The 18,337-nt window shown below is 41.7% G+C and overlaps 1 protein-coding gene across 3 annotated transcripts in view; it reads right to left on the minus strand.

The window, feature by feature from the left end:
• Window positions 1-18,322, minus strand: part of CFAP44 (cilia and flagella associated protein 44) — a 48,459-nt gene extending 30,137 nt beyond the window's left edge. For 2 of the 3 annotated variants that reach the window (XR_009727419.1, XM_061366655.1), the window contains exons 1-11: window positions 18,210-18,322; window positions 12,184-12,355; window positions 9,660-9,822; window positions 8,622-8,724; window positions 8,091-8,307; window positions 7,008-7,122; window positions 6,293-6,457; window positions 4,501-4,656; window positions 3,359-3,406; window positions 2,512-2,611; window positions 1,246-1,340 (exon numbers count right to left, since the gene is read on the minus strand). Coding sequence is in view for 2 of the 3 variants with exons in the window: in XM_061366655.1 (XP_061222639.1) it covers window positions 1,246-1,340; window positions 2,512-2,611; window positions 3,359-3,406; window positions 4,501-4,656; window positions 6,293-6,457; window positions 7,008-7,122; window positions 8,091-8,307; window positions 8,622-8,724; window positions 9,660-9,822; window positions 12,184-12,355; window positions 18,210-18,225 (1,350 nt within the window). In the remaining variant the exon portion in view is untranslated. The remainder of the gene's footprint in view (window positions 1-1,245; window positions 1,341-2,511; window positions 2,612-3,358; window positions 3,407-4,500; window positions 4,657-6,292; window positions 6,458-7,007; window positions 7,123-8,090; window positions 8,308-8,621; window positions 8,725-9,659; window positions 9,823-12,183; window positions 12,356-18,209) is intronic. The other variant, XM_061366654.1, reaches the window with a different exon arrangement.
• Between the last annotated feature and the right edge of the window lie 15 nt (window positions 18,323-18,337).

An 18,337-nucleotide genomic window follows, 5' to 3' on the forward strand; every position in this document is an offset into this window, starting at 1 on the left:
GATTCTTGTAAGCCCAATTCTCCAGCCCGTTCAGATCCTCCTGAATGTCAGAACAACCGTCTAGAGTACCAGCCTCTCCTCTCAGTTTGGTATCATCTGTGAACTTGCTGAGGAACTCTGTTCCACTCTCCAGGTAATTAATGAAGAATATTGGCACCCATCATCACCCGTAGCGTGTATCTCTACAGACTTGCCTCTAACTGGACTCTGCTGAGTCACCACTCCCTGAAGCCCGTCCACTTGGGCAGTTTTAAATCCATGTCACTGTTCACTTATTTAGCCTGTATGTTGTTAGCTTGCCTATGAGGACTTTATGCTATACAGACGCTTCAAATTATGTTGGATGAATTTTTCTTAGATTAATATCACAAATTTTCAAATGCATTTGAGTACCTTAAGCTATGTGTAACTATCTAATGGGATCTTAAATGCAGCTAGATTGATTTTTCAGACTGTGTTTAGTACCAACTTTTGTAAAACTAAATGAAGTCAGTATTGTAATGGTGTACAATTTACTGTGGCAGTCAGCTTACTTCTTAAATGTATAGGTCGTTACCTAACAGCATCCCTGAAAGTCTGTATGACCAGAGTTATAATTCTAAGAGCACTGTCCCAGTGTTACCCTTACTTTGGAAATTCAGGTAAGCACCTTGCTCCATGAATTTGCTTATAACGAACTGACCAGACTCCCTATGTTGCTTCAAGAACATAAGTAGACACTATTTTAATTAAAATTAGCAAATATGTCTGAAGGTGATAGACTCCACACTCCACAAATGATCATTTCTGGCAACAGTTTTTTATGATTTATCTCCAAATGTTTGTGGATTGTCTGGGCTGTCATTTCAAAATGTGTTACTAACTCATGTTAATTGACAGTTACCCTGAGTGGGTTAAATAGAAGCTGTTAGTCTATAAACTAAGACTATTTCCTGGGACTGCACACTGAGATCTGATTTTCAAATCTGAGAAAAACACAAAATAGGATACCTGAAAATCCACAGTAAAGTCAAACTGTACACATACTATATACATACATATATACATACTATACTATGTATAGTATACGTAGTGTACATATACATATATACTACTCCGCAAGCATACATATATATACAACTATAGTAAATTCCACCACAGCCTAACAGTGACATCTTTAAGGTCTTGTGTAGCGAGCAAATTTCTTGCTGCTGGCAGGCTCATAGACCCCTGTGGAGTTTTGTTAACACACTAGCAAAAACTCACAACACGAGGTGCCCATGTCAGTGCTGTTCCTCCTTGTTTGAACTTCATTTCACTCAGTTGTCTATTGCTGATGAAATCATAGATACGCACAGATCCTGTGTGGAAAGGAGACATGTCTGTTCATTTGAATTCAAAGCTGGATACAATGTTATTAATTTTTCCCTCCAACTATCAAATGCCCTCCTGGAAAGACACCGTTGAGAGAGTGCCAGAGCTAGCATGGTGCTCATGAATAAAACATAAGGTTTCTTCTCCCTTTAACTTACACACTCCCAAGAGTCATCAGGTCTAAGAGCCCTAATGAGAAGTCCCTTGCTGACCACCATCTGCAATTTTCAAGTAATCACAGAACTGTAGCATACTGTAAGGAAAATCTGTACTGACAACACAGGAAAAGGTGATATACTACTACTTGGTATTGCTCAGGGAGGAATATATTTAAACGAATGAAAATGGGAGATTGTCCAAAGAAAAATTTCACAAGAGGTGAAATTAATAGATTCATACACACACACACTGGTCTGCATGAAATTCCATTCCAGCTGGCATATATCCTAAGGGTCATTCGCTCAACAGATAGGAGTTTGTCTTCAAGCTAGAAGAGCACGGGCATTGCGAGGAGCTACTGCTGACAAGAATTAAGTTAAAGACCTTGTAGCATGTTCTGAGAAGTGTAAATAACATAGTTAATGTTGTGGCCAGTGATGGTTCTCTCAAAGCATGATAAAGTTACCTGTGAGATGGCTACTTTGCAGTATTTGTATGTTAAATAAACATGTCTGTAACTATGTTAGCTGTTGTTGAGAGCATGATAGCTGTTGCATGTTCTAAGGAAGCCACAAATATTAGTATTCACAGACTTACACTATTCTACAGATATATGTATAATTCCTTACAAAACAAAAATCCCAACACTTATCGATCCAGAGCCTTGAATACAAATGCTGTTATTCAAACCAAATGACTCATCTTGTAAGCCATTCCCTCAGAACAAACAGAACTGACAAAGTTTACCATTAAAAACTTCTCTTGTTGAAATGCCAGGCTTTGAAAATTAAGCAGTCTTAATGAATTATTTCAAAACATTAATGATTTGCGTTAACTAGAACTGATCCCAGGAATAATAATTTTCTGCTAAGTGACTTTTCAAGAGCAAATATACAACTTCATTTCAAAACAGAATAGTTCCAAACCAAATATCATTGCTCTTTAAAAACAATAATTACACTGCTATGAGAGGAAAGGAATAGTGTCCTTTTGACTTACGGTCAAGAGCAGTGGTGGCCAAAAGGTATGTGATGGGAGAGACACTCATGGCCTCAATCCTTCCAGAGTGAAAGGTAAACAGGCACTCTGGATCTTGGGTCTGCAGTGCACAAGAGAAGAACAGAAATTCTGTTACGTTCTAGAGCTGGTATCACCAGCTATAGTATTACCAAGTAAACGTGCAGCAAGCCTGGAAAATCTAGGCAGGTGCTGTTTGTGTTAACAAAATTTGGCATGAATAAGGTACCTATATGCAATTTATGCAATTCCTGTTTGTTTTTTTTTTTAATTAAATGTTCATAAGAAAATTATGAGAAAAATCAGTGTAGGAACATTAAGTTAATTTAAAATTTCATCATTTTATATGCAAAAATAAAGGGGAATGCCTCTCATTAAGAGGTTTCAGGTTTGGAATTGGTATTTTTAACAAAGAACACCAAAAAATGCTCTAAAGCCTAGGATTTATGCCGTGTGGGAAATAATTTCATCATTCAAGAAATTCTAGGTTTTGCTATGTAATTTTGATATTAGTTTTTACAGTATGCTTCTTAAATCTTTAATGTATCATTAAATTCTTGGAATATGATTTTACCTGTTACCACAGGCAAAGTTTCAGGAATCAAAACTCATTTTTTTTTTTTATAATCCTGCACAATCATTATCATGAATAACATTATGAAAATACATTTTTAAGGGGAAAAGAAAAAAAAAATCTGTTTGAACGCTAACATTTTTAACTGTGCAGCTTCACAAAACACAAACTTCCCTGCAGATGTATAGTTAAAGAAGCTATTGCAAAGGAAGTGAAGAAATCAAAAGAAAGAAAAAAACAAACCACCAAGCTTACCATATTTGAAAAAGTCAAATCCAGCTTCCAGATTGCTCCATTGGTATCCTGAAAGAAGAAACAAAACATGTAACTTGGATATTTTCAAACTCAATTCAGAAGTAAAACTGCCCACAGCAACTCCTTAAAAAGTCCTTAATGATTATGATTGTGAAACTGAAATGACTGAATGTGATGACATTGGTCCTATTCATCAGTCCAAGATAACAGAACTTGGACAATAACTTTTGACGGTATCACAGAATCATAGAACAGTTTGGGTTAGAAGGGACCTTCAAAGGTTATCTAGTCCAATCCCCTGCAATGAGCAAGGACATTCTCAACTAGAGCAGACTGGCCAGAACCACATCCAGCCTGGCCTTGAATGTCTCCAGGGGTGGTGCACCCACCACCTCTCTGGGCAGCCTGTACCAGTATTTCACCGCCCTCACTGTAAAGAATTTTTTCATCACATCCAGTCTGAATCTCCTCTCTTTTAGTTTAAAACCATTATCCCTTGGTCCCACCATAAACAGGCCCTGCTAAAAAGTATCTCCCTATCTTTCTTATAGGCCCCTTTTAATAGCTGAAAGACCACAATAAGGTCTCTCCAGAGCCTTCTCCAGGCTGAACAACCCCAGCTGTCTCAGCCTTTCCTCATAGGAAAGGTGCTCCATCCCTCTGATCATTTTTGTGGCCCTCCTATTCTTACATAGTTCTGGCTCTGAAAGCCAGTCTCACTTGTTACTATACAGTAAAAATATAGCACAGCATAGCATAGTTCAGTGAAAAGGGACCTACAGTGATCACTTAGTCGAACTCCCTGACCACTTCAGGGCTGACCAAAAGTTAAAGCATTTTTTTTAAGGCATTGTCCAAATGCCTCTAAACACTGACAGGCATGGGTCATAAACCATCTCTCTAGGAAGCCTGTTCAAGCATTTGAAAGAAGAAAAAAAATGTATATGAAAATATAGATGATATAAATACAGATGAAGAATTTTTTATATACATATACATATATATACCTATATCTCCAGAAGAAGACCGAATTCTATCAAAGAGAAACATACTGATTTGCAATAGATTCCTACTCTTACTTAACATCACTTCCTTCATTCTATGTCTTTCCACAGAGCCATATGTACTTGAATGTATCTTACCTGAGCATACCAAAAGGCCTGTCCAGAGTCATGAATTTTTGACATGAAACTCAGGCTGACATTCTTGCCAACATGAAGTTCATTCATAGGCTCCATCTCCAGTAACCCTGTGTCATCCAAAGAATCAGCAGCATCTATTGTCTCAAAGTTCCACAGCTTCATGGCATTGGAAGCATAAGAAAACATAAAACAAATGGGTTTTTATAAGTCCATGTTATGATTTCATACAAAATTGATACAAAAATTCAAAATTATAAGAAACCAGGGGAGTACTACAGGTAGAGTATGAAACCTGCCATATCTGCCTCACTGCTTTGAATGTAACCTAGAACAGTGACAACCGCTAACTACTATAATACATTTGGGTGCAATGCAAAGTATATGTGAAAGTTCTCTGTCCAACTCTGAAACAACAGTGGCTTAAATTCAGCCTTGGCACTAGCAGAGTTATACATGGCAGCCTTAGAAATACAGAGAACAAATGGAATCTGCCTGCCCTCAGCACTGCTCATACTGAAGCAGCACAGAAGGAAGAATGGGAAATCTAACACATTCATATTCTGCTCTGTGGGATAAGGACAAGACATCAGTTGGCAACCTTATAACTAAGGGAATTTTCCTAATGGAATGAATGTCCATTATAAAACACAACAACAAAAACTCCAGGGTGTTTGAAACCCTCCACTGTCTGTAACAGTCAGCTTCCCATTCATTTTCTAGGTTTTTTCACAAATCATCAGAAGACACATCATGTCTTCCCTTAGAGAGCAAGCAAACAAGACTGTAAAATCCTTGACAATTGACAGGTGAGAGCAGACTCTGGTAGCATGGATAAGGAAAACTTTTCTGACCTTAATTTACAGAATTATATTTTAACTTCAGGACGAGAGCACCTCCCATATGAAGACAGGCTGAGAAAGCTGGGGCTGTTCAGCCTGGAGAAGAGAAAGCTGCGTGGAGACCTCATAGCAGCCTTCCAGTATCTGAAGGGGGCCTATACGGATGCTGGGGAGGGACTCTTCATTAGGGACTGTAGTGATAGGACAAGGGGTAACAGGTTTAGATTGGATATAAGGAGGAAATTCTTTACTGTAAGGGTGGTGAGGCACTGGAATGGGTTGCCCAGGGAAGTTGTGAATGATCCATCCCTGGCAGAGCTCAAGGCTGGATTGGACAGAGCCCTGGGTGACACATTTTAGTTTGAGGTGTCCCTGCCCATGGCAGGGGGCTTGGAACTAGATGATCTTGGCGTCCTTTCCAACCCTAAATATTCTATGATTCTATGTTTTTTCTTTTAATTGTTCCTCTATTTCAGTATATATAAATCTCTGAGATGTTAGTTTCTATGTCATTTTAATATTAATAATCTAGCCTTCAAATATGTCAAAAAATAATTTCAAATATTGCTGCAGTTTATCCTTTGAAATAATACCAAATGCGTTAATAGGCCTGAAAGTTATAAAGATTAACCAAAACTACACATAAAAAAGATGTTAGAATGCAGGAAAAAACAAAGCTGTTAGAGAATCACTAAAAATTATTTTGATTTACTAGAGTAAAAGGTGACTTATTTACTACTATTAAACAGAGAATGTTGCATGAACACTCTCTAATTCAAACATATACACTGTGGTGATGTGATCTTACTCTGTTTGTTCTACAAATTCATTCTCAGAAAGAAACTACAAAGCAAAATTGCCTCCACAAATAAGCCTGGGTAAAGGAAACATGTAACATTTACCTGCTGACCACAAATTTGCACACTCAAAGGCATGAAAGATGAAAAACTCACCCGAATGAAGCCATCTTTTCCAACAGTGAAAAGTTCTCCTTCCTCCAGAATTAACTGGCTGACAGGGCCACTGTGACAGGGCTTTCGTTCACCTCGACAGAGCTCTACTTTAATGAGGCCCCCTTCCCAAAGCAGCAAGTTGCCCCACTCAGTCCCTGAGATAACCTTCAATGCAAATGAAGATAAGAACATGAGCACCTGCACTTAACCACGCAGAAATACTGGCAAAAATCTGGTTAGCATTTGTGGCTTCCTTCCGTGAAAGCATTAAATTGATAGCAATGTACAGATATTTGCAAGAGAAGGCATAAAGGATGAGAAAATTCAACTTTTTACCAATGTGACATAATTTACATGGACCAAAATGCATGTCAATGTATTTAACATCCATTTACATGCATGAAATGCATGTAAAGATTCAGGCTAATAGTTTTTGTATTTCTTTACTAATGTTTTCACTACCCCATTAGAGGACCCTCAGCTCTAAACCAGAGATCTTTTGTCTGGACATTACAATACTAACCATACTTTTCAATTATGACAAAGCAAGCCAGGGTTTTGGTAAATGAATGTTAGTATTAGTTTACCAGAGCAGTGCATCGAGAGTGTAACTCAGGTCACTTTGAAGCAAGTAGTAACTCTGCAGCTTACTCGGTAGACCTTATAACAAACCCTGAGAGAAAACTTTAAATCAATTGAACTTTTTCTTATTTACCTTCCCATCAGGCAGCTCCACATAACCTATAATGTCAGACACTGCTGTTTTTCCAAACCTGCCCAAAGATCCTTGTAACTTGAGACCAGTGAATGTGAGAGCCATCTTCCAGAACCTGAGTACAGAAAAAACATCCATCTCTGACACAAGATCTCCTAAACACATTCTCAGACATTGTAATAATCTTACCAGGGATGATGCCTCTGAGGTAAGGACTGCTCGTTTATTTTTCTTTTCACAGGGGACCTCAGCATTTTCTTTTGAAAATGAGATCAAGCTTTGTAACTTGAATGTAACTACCCCAGCCTTTCCCTATACTACTCCTATGGTATCCTATTTCAGACCCACCAAACTACAGAACAAATCTCAGATTTTGACCTGATTCCTCTGTTAAAATTCGAAGAAATGCTAGATGTGCTATAATTTTAAAGGTATAATTTAATCTATTTTAGATATTTAATCTATTACAATAGCATCCGAGTCATATCTTAAGTCTCTGCTGTGTTAACATTGAACACTGGATAATTACAGAACAGAGAACTAATCCCTGGCCCAAACTGATTAAAACTGTGGTTTATTTTTTACCACAAAAGGGTCCATGAACAAAGAGGGGAGTGCATAGAAGCATATCATTTGTAAGGCTTTCTTTCAGTCTTTTGGTGGTATCAGATTGTTTCTGATCTATGACTTGGCAACCAGTACTAATGGGTGCCCAAACAGAAGATGAGTTCAAGAAATCAAAGGTAGAAAGCCCAGAGGGCACAGGAGGTATATGCTTTGTTACCAGCTAAAAGACATGTATATATAAAATATCTTGTACTCTCTCCAGTGATTGTTGAAATTACAATAATGGAGCTAGTGGTACCTTCAGTCAACATCAAGCGTCACCCTTTTTGGACAGCAAAGGTGACAAAAGACTTGGCTGACTAGTTAAAGGACTTGAACTTTCTCATTTCTGTAATTGTAATGGCCAAGTAGCACTCCTCACTGGTGTGCGTTTGCTAATGATACATTCTTATTAATCGTCTTGTACCTATTATGACTTCAGAGGTGATATGTATTAATCCTAATCAGTAAACCTACCTGATGTGTCCTACTCCGCACGTAGTCAGTTGCTCTTCATTATCAGCAGAAAATGTGACCTTATAAACATCCTGTGAGAAAGCTTTTGACCTCAACACAATCTTTTCTTGTTTCCAGTCCCAGATAGTCAGCATGTAGTCAGGGCTGCTCCCAACACTGGCCAGCAAAGTGCCATCGTGTTTGAAATCACCAAAAACATAGGCTTCCTCTGTTCCGTCTGAAGAAACACATAAGCCCCAGTACACACACACAGAAAAGAGGAAAAAAACAATAGGAAAATCTACTTAGAAGGAGATCAAGTTTCACTGCAATTATTTTGCCCTAAGTAATAGCTTTCACTTGGCTATTCCCAGTAAATAAGTTTCATCCCATGCAATAGTGAAAAAGCTTGAAACCAGTGTTTTCTATTTTGCTGTGAAGGACCAAAGGTTGTATTTCCTTCCAAACTTACAGTGACTCACTGCTCCATCTGCTGGGATCGACAAACAACAGCCCATTTGTGTAAAATAAAAATAGAACTTTTTACACTACCTCGCAGTATTCTGTAGGGCCTCAGTGAAGGATAATCGTAGATGATGAGGTTTGGCTTCCTTCCTTTTTCTCCTACTGCAAAGTACTGCTTAGTAGGGTGTGCCTTAAAAAAGCAAAAGTCCCATTGCACACTGTAATGACACCTTTATCTCTATCCTGCTAATTATTGAGTAATTGTATTTACTTATTCATTAGTCAAAAGATATTGCCATAAATACTAGGTTGCATTTTTCTGTGTCTTTATTCTGAACTTCCAATCTATTGCTCAATATCAGAATGAAGCCACTATGCACATAAAATGGTAAAACCATTATGCACAGAATATATTGCATTTATAATGCAGAACCATGAAAAATTGTGAAATAACTGGCTTTATTAAGCATTATTTTATTATTCCTACCTCACTCAACCACTAGCTGATCTTTCCATAAAAGCCTTTGCATCAGCAGCCATCTACTTCACCAGACAGCTACAGAAGAGCCATCCTGAATGACACTCTTAGATGTACTGTAATTCCCCAGAAAAGGCTGCTTACAATGGAGCACAACAGTGTGAGGCTGGTATTCTGCAAGCCTTGCTGATGTGGAATAAAACTGAGAGATGTCAGTCATTCACAGGGCAAGGTGCTTCAAATATAGAGATACCATCTGGGAGTCCCAGCTTTTGGTAAGAGTTTACTAGAGTGAAACAAGATACTTTTTCTCTTCATTTGTCTAGGAACTAGAGTCTCTAAATTTTAATTGAGAGCAAAGCTCTATACTAGTATCAGCTGTGAATAGGACAGCTGAAGAGCTAAGAAAGAAAAGTTTTTTAAGGTACCTGAGTTTGGGACTGAGGTATGTAGATTATTCATCCTCTGCCAATTACATTGAAGGGATGAGTAGCCCACACTGCATGGTCCACACATTCCTTTAATCAATATTATACTTTCTTATATATATGCACATGCAGCTGTAGAAATCTCCCATCAAGCAACCAAGTGAGTATTTTGTTTCTAGAAAGTGATTAGCATCCTAAAACAAGAAACAAAAGCAATACCATAATAAAGCCAATTCCACCACCACCACTGCTCTGGACATAACGATGAGATTTAGTTTTCAGGTCCAGAAGTACCACGTAGTTTCCTGCTATATACAGCAGTGTTTGGCTATCCATCATCAGCAGGTTTGCCCTTCTGGTGCAGTCATATCCAAAAGAATGTCTGGGAACAGCTCAATAAGGAAAAGATTTGACATTGTCTTTCTAGAAAAGTTTACTAAGCAAATAGAAATGCTTAAACCAAAACTGAAACAGGAATACTGAAACCAGTGACCAAAAACCTCATGGTAGGAGGTAGTTTTGTTCAGTATACAGCAAAGATAAAATGTATCAAGCACCTATAACTGAGGAAAAGTCACAAGTGAACACCTAAAGTTCATATTCCATCCTATCATCTCCACTATAGGGCACACCACTTGTCTCTGCTGGATCCTTTGAGGCTGCAAGGAATTCATGTTCTATCAGTGTTTTCTTTTACAAAATGTAAGAGATGTGCATCAGAGTACTAGGAACTGCTCTACAGGCAAGAGATCAAACCAAGGATGACGGGAAAAAGGGAAATATAACCCCATTTTCAGGAAGGGGAAAATGGATGACTCAGGGAGTTACTGACCAGTCAGTCTCACCTCTGTGCCTGGCAAAATCTTGGAGCAGATTCTCCTGGAAGGCATGCTAAGGCACATGAAAAACAACAAGGTGGTTGGTGATAGCCAGCATGGCTCCACTAAGGGGAAAGCCTGCCTGTCCAATCTGGTGGCCTTCTATGATGGGGCTGCAGAACTGATGGACAGAGGTAGAGCAGTTGATGTCATCTACCTGGACTTCTGCAAAGCATTTGACACTGTCCTGCATGACATCCTTGTCTCTAAATTGGAGAGATATCAATTTGGTAGGTGGACCGGTGGATAAAGGACTGGCTGGACAGCTGCATGCGAAGAGTTGGGGTCAATGGCTCAATGTCCAGCTGGAGACCAGTGTCCCTCAGGGATCGGTGTTGGAACTGGTCTTGTTCAACATCTTTGTCGCTGACATGGACAGTGGGATTGATGACAGTTTGCTGATGACACCAAGCTGTGTGGTTCGGTTGATACACTGGAGGGAAGGGATGGCCATCCAGAGGGACCGTGACACACTTGTGAGGTGGGCTGATGCCAACATCATGAAGTTTAACCATGCCAAGGGCAAGGTCCTACACCTGAGTCGGAGCAATCCCAGGCACAGCTACAGGTTGGGCAGATTGATTCAGAGCAGCCCTGTGGAGAAGGACTTGAGGGTGTTGGTCGATGAGAAAATGAACATGAGCCAGCAGCGTGCACTCACAGCCCAGAAAGCCAACCGTATCCTGGGCTGCATCAAAAGGAGCGTGACCAGCAGGTCGAAGGAGGTGATCCTGCCCCTCTACTCTGCTCTTGTGAGACCTCACTTGGAGTATTGTGTGCAGTTCTGGTGTCCTCAACAGAAAAAGGACATGGAACTGTTGGAACAAGTCCAGAGGAGGGCCACGAGGATGATCAGGGCATTGGTGCACCTCCTGTATGAAGATAGGCTGAGAAAGTTGGGGCTGTTCAGGCTGGAGAAGGCTGCATGGAGAGCTCTTACAGTATCTGAAGGGGGGGGTATAAGGATGCTGGGGAGGGACTCTTCATTAGGGACTGTAGTGGTAGGACAAGGGGTAATGGGTTAAAAGTTAAACAGGGGAAGTTCAGATGGGTTGCTCAAAGAAGTTGTGAATGTTCCATCCCTGGTGGTGTTCAAGTCCAGGTTGGACAGAGCCTTTGGTGGCATAGTTCAGTGTGAGGTGTCCCTGCCCATGGCAGGGGGTTGGAACTATATGATCTTAAAGTCCTTTCCAACCCTAACTATTCTGTGATTCTTAGTGCTCAAGCTCAATTGTTATATGTTTACAGGCAGATGTAGAGAAGGGAAAATTCAGTCTTCAACGGCAACTTGACTGTGTCTGTGGAGGAAACCACCAGCTCATATGAAAGTCTCATATCACATCCTACTTGACCATACCTAGCAAAGGACTTACAGCTCTTAATTGATGGGCATCTCTTGCTCTATTCTACCACTTTAGATCTTCTGAGCACCAGGCTACAAATCTACCTAGTTTCTTCCCCACTTCTCCCGTAGCAGTACTGTGAGGAATTACCAAGTACACAGCTGCTCCTCTCCTGCCCTTGCCTCAGCTTCTCAAGCATGGCTACACAAAAAGGGGGAACTTTGCAGGGGATATTCTTACATTAGTCTTCTTCCTGGTCACATTAACTTGCCTGTGATCTATTTCTACAAGATTACTTATAACAGTAAGCATTATGTCCAGTAATAAATGCTTATGAAGTCAAGACAACATTTAAGATTAAATTCACCCAGAACCATAACTGGTCAGCTTCTTATCTGTGTCTCAAACAAAGGTGTCCCACTAATGCCACATAGGTCACCCCAAATTAGACAAGTACAATTTTAAGAACACATATTAAATAACCTTAACTTTAAATCTGCACAGCCACAATTGAAAGGATACTTAAGAGTAAGAAGGTTAATGGGTATCCCAGAGTTTTCCGTGACAAATGGCCGTGAACATATGTCTTCATAATTATAGAAGAAAGCTTCTGAGATTTTCTTTTCTCCCTGGTCAGGCTTTTTTTGTGCCTCCAAGAGTTCTTCGCTATTATCTTGCTCTTTGAAATCACCTTCTGCACCTCAGAAGTGGGAACATAACAGAAATTTATATTCAATGTAAATTTTAGGCTCCTTGCTGATACTTGCACCTAATTGCAAAAAGGAAGGATTCACACACTCCTTGCCTCCTTCAACAGAGTAATAAGCACTCCATAGCTCAAAATAAGGAAAATATCTTAGTAACAACTTGTCTTGGAGCAGTCTGTAATAAGTTCTCCCTCGGTCTTTTAAAAATATTACTGTGTATATTCAAAAATGAAGAATTTAAAGAAAAAAATTGAGACTGTTTTAAAAACACTGATTTTAAAACTCAAGACTTAACAAAGTACTTTACCTTTGCTTGGTGTTTAGGTGTCAGCTTTAGAAACCAAATAAAGTTTAAAGTGTCTATTTTTTAGTAGCTAACAAATACATATCATTATTCAAAACAATTAGTAAAAATTATAAAAAATGGACATACAACAGACCACAAGAAGACACCATTATCCTCAAAAAGGCATACTGCTAATGTGTGACCCAGTGTAGTTCTTCACTGGACTGCAAGGCAGAATACAGTCAACTTGACTTCCAACTGGTCACAAGCACTTGTTAAAAGCACTTTTCAGTCAGATGCCTCAGATGAAATGCACTTTACTTATTTCATAAGCTTTTCACCTTGTCTTGATTTTATTTTTATTTTTTTTTATTTTTATTCCTAGGCATTCTATGAAAAATAATGAAAGGGGTAATGAAAAGGAGCAAAAGTACATGAGGTAAGCCAACTAAAAGAGCAGAGAAACTCAATTACTTTACTTTGAGGCACTCAAAGTTCTGAGATGCTGTTCATAACAATAACAGTGAAAAAATGAAAACTAGAAAGCACTGGGGTTTTTAAGTTTGTGCCATCATCTCTTCAGTGGAAAGCAGTACTCACCAATGTTCCCATGGTCTGATTCCACTTGTTCCACATCTTCCTCTTCTTCCTCTGCAGCTGAGGATTCCTCTGAAAGACTTGTTTTGTTTTCTTCTGCAAAAGACAAGTGGGATCACTCTCTTAGGTATGAATTCTTCTGACAATTTGCTCAAACATGCTAATAAGTAACTTTAAAAAGTCCTTTTTGTCCAAGGGACTTCCTGCTGTTTAGCATTAAGCGTAGGGAGAATTAGCTTTCACAAAAACCCCATAATTTAAAACAGGGGAAGGAAAGAAACACTTCCTATAAGAGGAAAAAAAAGTATAATGGGAAGATTAAAAAAAAAAATGCTGAAAATAACGTGTCAATATAAGCATCAAAAAATTCTTTCGAAGATCCAAAGGAGACTCACAGTGCCACTTATTCCTCACTTCGGGAGAAATTCTCTTATGTGTTACTCCTCTGCTTGTCTTTATTTCACATGAAGGAACTCAGTTCACCCCATGACTTTGTTTTGCTTTCTTGCTTCCAATTCTGACTCATCTTAGCACCATACTATGAGCCTTATGAGCTAGTCTATGCTATCTTTCTGGCCTGAGGTTAGCGCTGTCCTAAAATAACAACTGCAAGGTTCGGCTATCATGAGGGGTGTCTGCCATGAGGAATTACATACTAATCATCTGTTCCAGGCTGTGGCATCTTCTTTAAGTTTAAGTTGGATTAACTCCAGATTTCTTCCCATCTGCCAAGTTCTGCTTTTTCACACAGTATCACAGTATGTTAGAGATTGGAAGGGACCTCAAAAGATCATCTAGTCCAATCCCCCTGCCGGAGCAGGAACACCTAGATAAGGTTACACAGGAACGTGTCCAGGCGGGTTTTGAATGTCTCCAGAGAAGGAGACTCCACAACCTCCCTGGGCAGCCTGTTCCAGTGTTCTGTCACCCTCACTGAGAAGTTTCTTCTCAAGTTTAAGTGGAACCTCTTGTGTTCCAGTTTGTACCCATTGCCCCTTGTCCTATCATTGTTTGCCACTGAGAAGAGCCTGGCTCCATCCTCGTGACACTCCCCCTTTATATATTTATATACACTAATAAGGTCACCCCTCAATCTCCTCTTCTCCAAACTATAGAGACCCAGCTCCCTCAGTCTTTCCTCATAAGGGAGATGCTCCACTCCCTTCATCATCTTAGTTGCCCTGCGCTGGACTCTCTCCAGCAGGTCCCTGTCCTTCTTAAACTGAGGGGCCCAGAACTGGACACAATATTCCAGATGAGGTCTCACCAGGGCAGAGTAGAGGGGAAGGAGGACCTCTCTCGACCTACTAACCACCCCCCTTCTAATACACCCCAGGATGCCATTTGCCTTCTTGGCCACAAGGGCACAGTGTCGGCTCATGGTCACCCTGTCGTCCACTAGGACCCCCAGGTCCCTCTCCCCTACACTGCTCTCTAACAGGTCGTTCCCCAACCTATACTGGAACCTGGGGTTGTTCCTGCCCAGATGCAGGACTCTACACTTTCCCTTGTTATATTTCATCAAGTTATTCCCCGCCCAACTCTCCAGCCTGTCCAGGTCCCTCTGGATGGCAGCACAGCCTTCTGGCGTGTCGGCCACCCCTCCCAGCTTAGTGTCATCAGCAAACTTGCTGATAGTACACTCAATTCCCTCATCTAAATCATTGATGAATATATTAAATAATACTGGTCCCAGTATGGACCCTTGAGGCACTCCACTAGATACAGGCCTCCAACTAGACTCCGCCCCATAGACTACAACTCTCTGGCTTCTCTCCTTCAGCCAGTTCACAGTCCACCTCACTACCCGATCATCCAGACCACACTTCCTCAATTTAGCTGCGAGGATGCTGTGGGAGACTGTGTCAAACGCTTTGCTGAAGTCAAGGTAGACCACATCCACCGCTCTGCCATCATCCATCCACCGTGTTATTTCCTCATAAAAGGCTATGACATTGGTCAAGCATGACTTCCCCTTGGTGAAGCCATGTTGACTGCCCCTCATAATCCTCTTATCCTTGATATGCCTTAAGATGGCACCAAGGACAAGGTGTTCCATCACTTTCCCAGGAATGGAGGTGAGGCTGACCGGTCTATAGTTACCCGGGTCCTCCTTCTTGCCCTTTTTGAAGACAGGAGTGACATTTGCTTTCCTCCAGTCCTCAGGCACCTCTCCCGTTTCCCAAGACTTGGTAAAGATGATGGAGAGCGGTCTAGCAATGACCTCTGCCAGTTCCCTCAGCACCCGTGGGTGCATCCCATCTGGACCCATGGATTTATGGATGTCCAGATTGCTCAACTGGTCTTTAACCCATTCCTCATCGACTAAGGCAAACCGCTCCGTTGACCTATCTTCATCTGAGGTCTCAGCAGTACAGGGCTCTTCAGGACTGCCTCCGGCAGAGTAGACAGAGACAAAGAAGGCATTCAGTAACTCTGCCATCTCTGTATCTTCTGTCACCAGGGCACCCGTCCCGTTCATCAGCGGGCCTACATTGCCTCTGGTGTTAGTTTTATCTGCCATGTATTTGAAAAAGCTCTTTCTGCTGTCCTTGACCCTTCTCGTCAGCTTTAATTCCAAGGAGGCCTTAGTCATCCTAGCAGCTTTCCTACATCCTCTAGCAGCACCCTTATATTCTTCCCAAGCGGCCAGCCCTTCCTTCCATGACCTGTAAACTCTTCTCTTCCACTTCAGCATACCCAGCAATTCCCTATTTAGCCACGCAGGTCTCCTGACCCTCTTCCTTGACTTCCTACGTGTCAGGATGCTCTGATCTTGAGCTCGGAAAAAGCAGTCCTTGAATGTCAACCAACTATCTTGGGCCCCTTCACCTTCAAGCAGCCTAGCCCATGGGATTTCCCCTAGCAATTGCTTGAAGAGGCCAAAGTTTGCCCTGCTAAAGTCCAGGGTTGCGATTCTACTTGCTATTCTACTGGCCCTACCACACAAGATCCTGAATTCTACCATCTCGTGGTCGCTGCAACCAAGGCAGCCCTCAACCTTCACTGCTTCGATCAGACTCTCCTTGTTAGTGAGGATGAGATCCAGCAATGCTCCCCTCCTGGTTGGCTCATCCACCATTTGCATGAGGAAGTTATCATCCATACACTGGAGGAACCTCCTGGACTGCGGCTGGGTTGCCGAGCAGTCCTTCCAGCAAACATCAGGGAAGTTAAAATCCCCCACGACGACCACGGCCTGTGACTGTGAGGCCGCTCTCAGCTGCCTGTAGAAGGCCTCGTCAACTTCCTCACCCTGATCCAGTGGCCTGTAACAGACCCCCACAACAGTATCGCCCCTGCCAGCCTGCCCCTTAATTCTCACCCACAGACTCTCGACTCGCTCATCATCTGTCCCCGGACAGAACTCAACGCATTGTAGCTGCTCTCACACGTAAAGAGCAACCCCACCACCCCGCCTGGCTGGCCTGTCTTTCCTGAAAAGGACATAGCCCTCCATGACTATATTCCAGTCATGTGAGCTGTCCCACCACGTTTTTAACTCATCTTCAGATGCAGTCCACAGATACAGTCCCTTTAGATACAACAGGTTTTACCGGAGTCTTCCTTTTCTTTATGAAAAACAGCATGCCAATGAGTAACTCTCTCAGCATTGTTTTTAGACTTCAAATGACATCAGAGAGTATCAGCAATTTATTGGGCTGCAGATGACAGCAACATGTTTAAGCAGAGGAGTTTTGCAAAACTTACTTGCATTCAAAACAAAATAAAAAAACGAAGTCTTTCAGTGCTTCTATACACAAAGCAAAATATCCGAGTGTAAATCGGGCACAGCTATCCAGTGCTGTCTGTGTATCGTTATCAGTCAGCATTACAACAACAAAAGTAATAATAATAAAAGTCAGTCTTAGGCAATCAATCCCAAGCAAGAATTTTTTTGTACTAAAGAATATTACTGTCTCTCTTACAATAGCTACAGGACTTGAGAGCAAGGAGAATAACAGAAGACATCAATTCCCACAGCAGTGAAGTATATAAAATATTTACTACTCAGGGAGTGAGACAGGAAAGATAAAGCTACAAAGCAGGGTCTAGACATATAATCTTCATTGCAGCTCCACTGTCTCTTTTTTCACCTAATCAGAGAACAGGCATGAACAGAAGAGCCCTGCTTAGAACCTAAACCTAATTTCCAACCTTACAACTAAAGTAGTTCTCTATCTGATTGAGATGTCCTAGCTCTGCCTCATGCAAGCAAAAGTCTCAAGTCTCTGAAAGTCTGCCTTGTGAGTAACTAAGTTTTTATTGAGCAGAAACTGGAACAGGTGACATCAGCACAGTTACTTATTAACTTACAGTGTAAAGGAAAATCATGAAAACGAACATGAGAACACTGCCACAGTATCAACACAGTATTAGAATCAACTGTCTCACACACGGTAAAGCAAAACCAAGTCCCATGTTTCAAATGAAGTACAGGGTGGTCTATCTCAGCTGCAGATAACGTTCATTCCTGTTTCACTTTTCTGAAGCTGAGCAGTATTCTTTTATTGTTTACATGAGCTTAAAGGCTTTTCTTTCCTAAAAGCCTCTGTGTGGGAAGACTGGTCCCACATAAACTCCAACACACAAGCCTGATAGCGCTGGCTTCACACAGGGGTGAAGGCCTTTCCTCTTCCAAGGCCGCCTTCCAGCTGGACAGCAGGAAAAGGCCACAGCGAGGCCGAACCCCCCCCCCGTGACAAACTGCTTTGTGGGGGACATCAAAGGGCAAACGGGGAACCCCTCGAGCTTCGCAGAGAGAACAGGGGAGAGTGCCTCTGAGGGGCCATAGGGAGGGTTCTTCAGAGGAGATAAGGGAGCAGATGCCGCGGTTGAGGGGGACAGGTCCATGGGACGCGGGGACACACAGGGGCCTGCGGGCACCCCGAGGGCTGAAGCGAGCCCGTGTGGGGCCGGAACAGGCCCGGGCGTTGACCCTCCCCACCACTCCGTACCTGGGGCCGCCTCCATCGCGGCGTTACCGGTTTCCAGGCAACCGGCCCCGCGGCGCCCAGGAAGGCAGCTCGGCTGGGCTGGCGCGGAGGTGTGCGCGCATGCGCAGGTCTGTGGGTCCGGCAGCGGG

Source organism: Neopsephotus bourkii, unplaced genomic scaffold (assembly GCF_033783945.1).
Source record: "Neopsephotus bourkii isolate Nb327-2 ecotype Australia unplaced genomic scaffold, CSIRO-AGI_Nbou_v1 NB_1350, whole genome shotgun sequence".
Lineage (NCBI taxonomy): Eukaryota > Metazoa > Chordata > Aves > Psittaciformes > Psittacidae > Neopsephotus > Neopsephotus bourkii.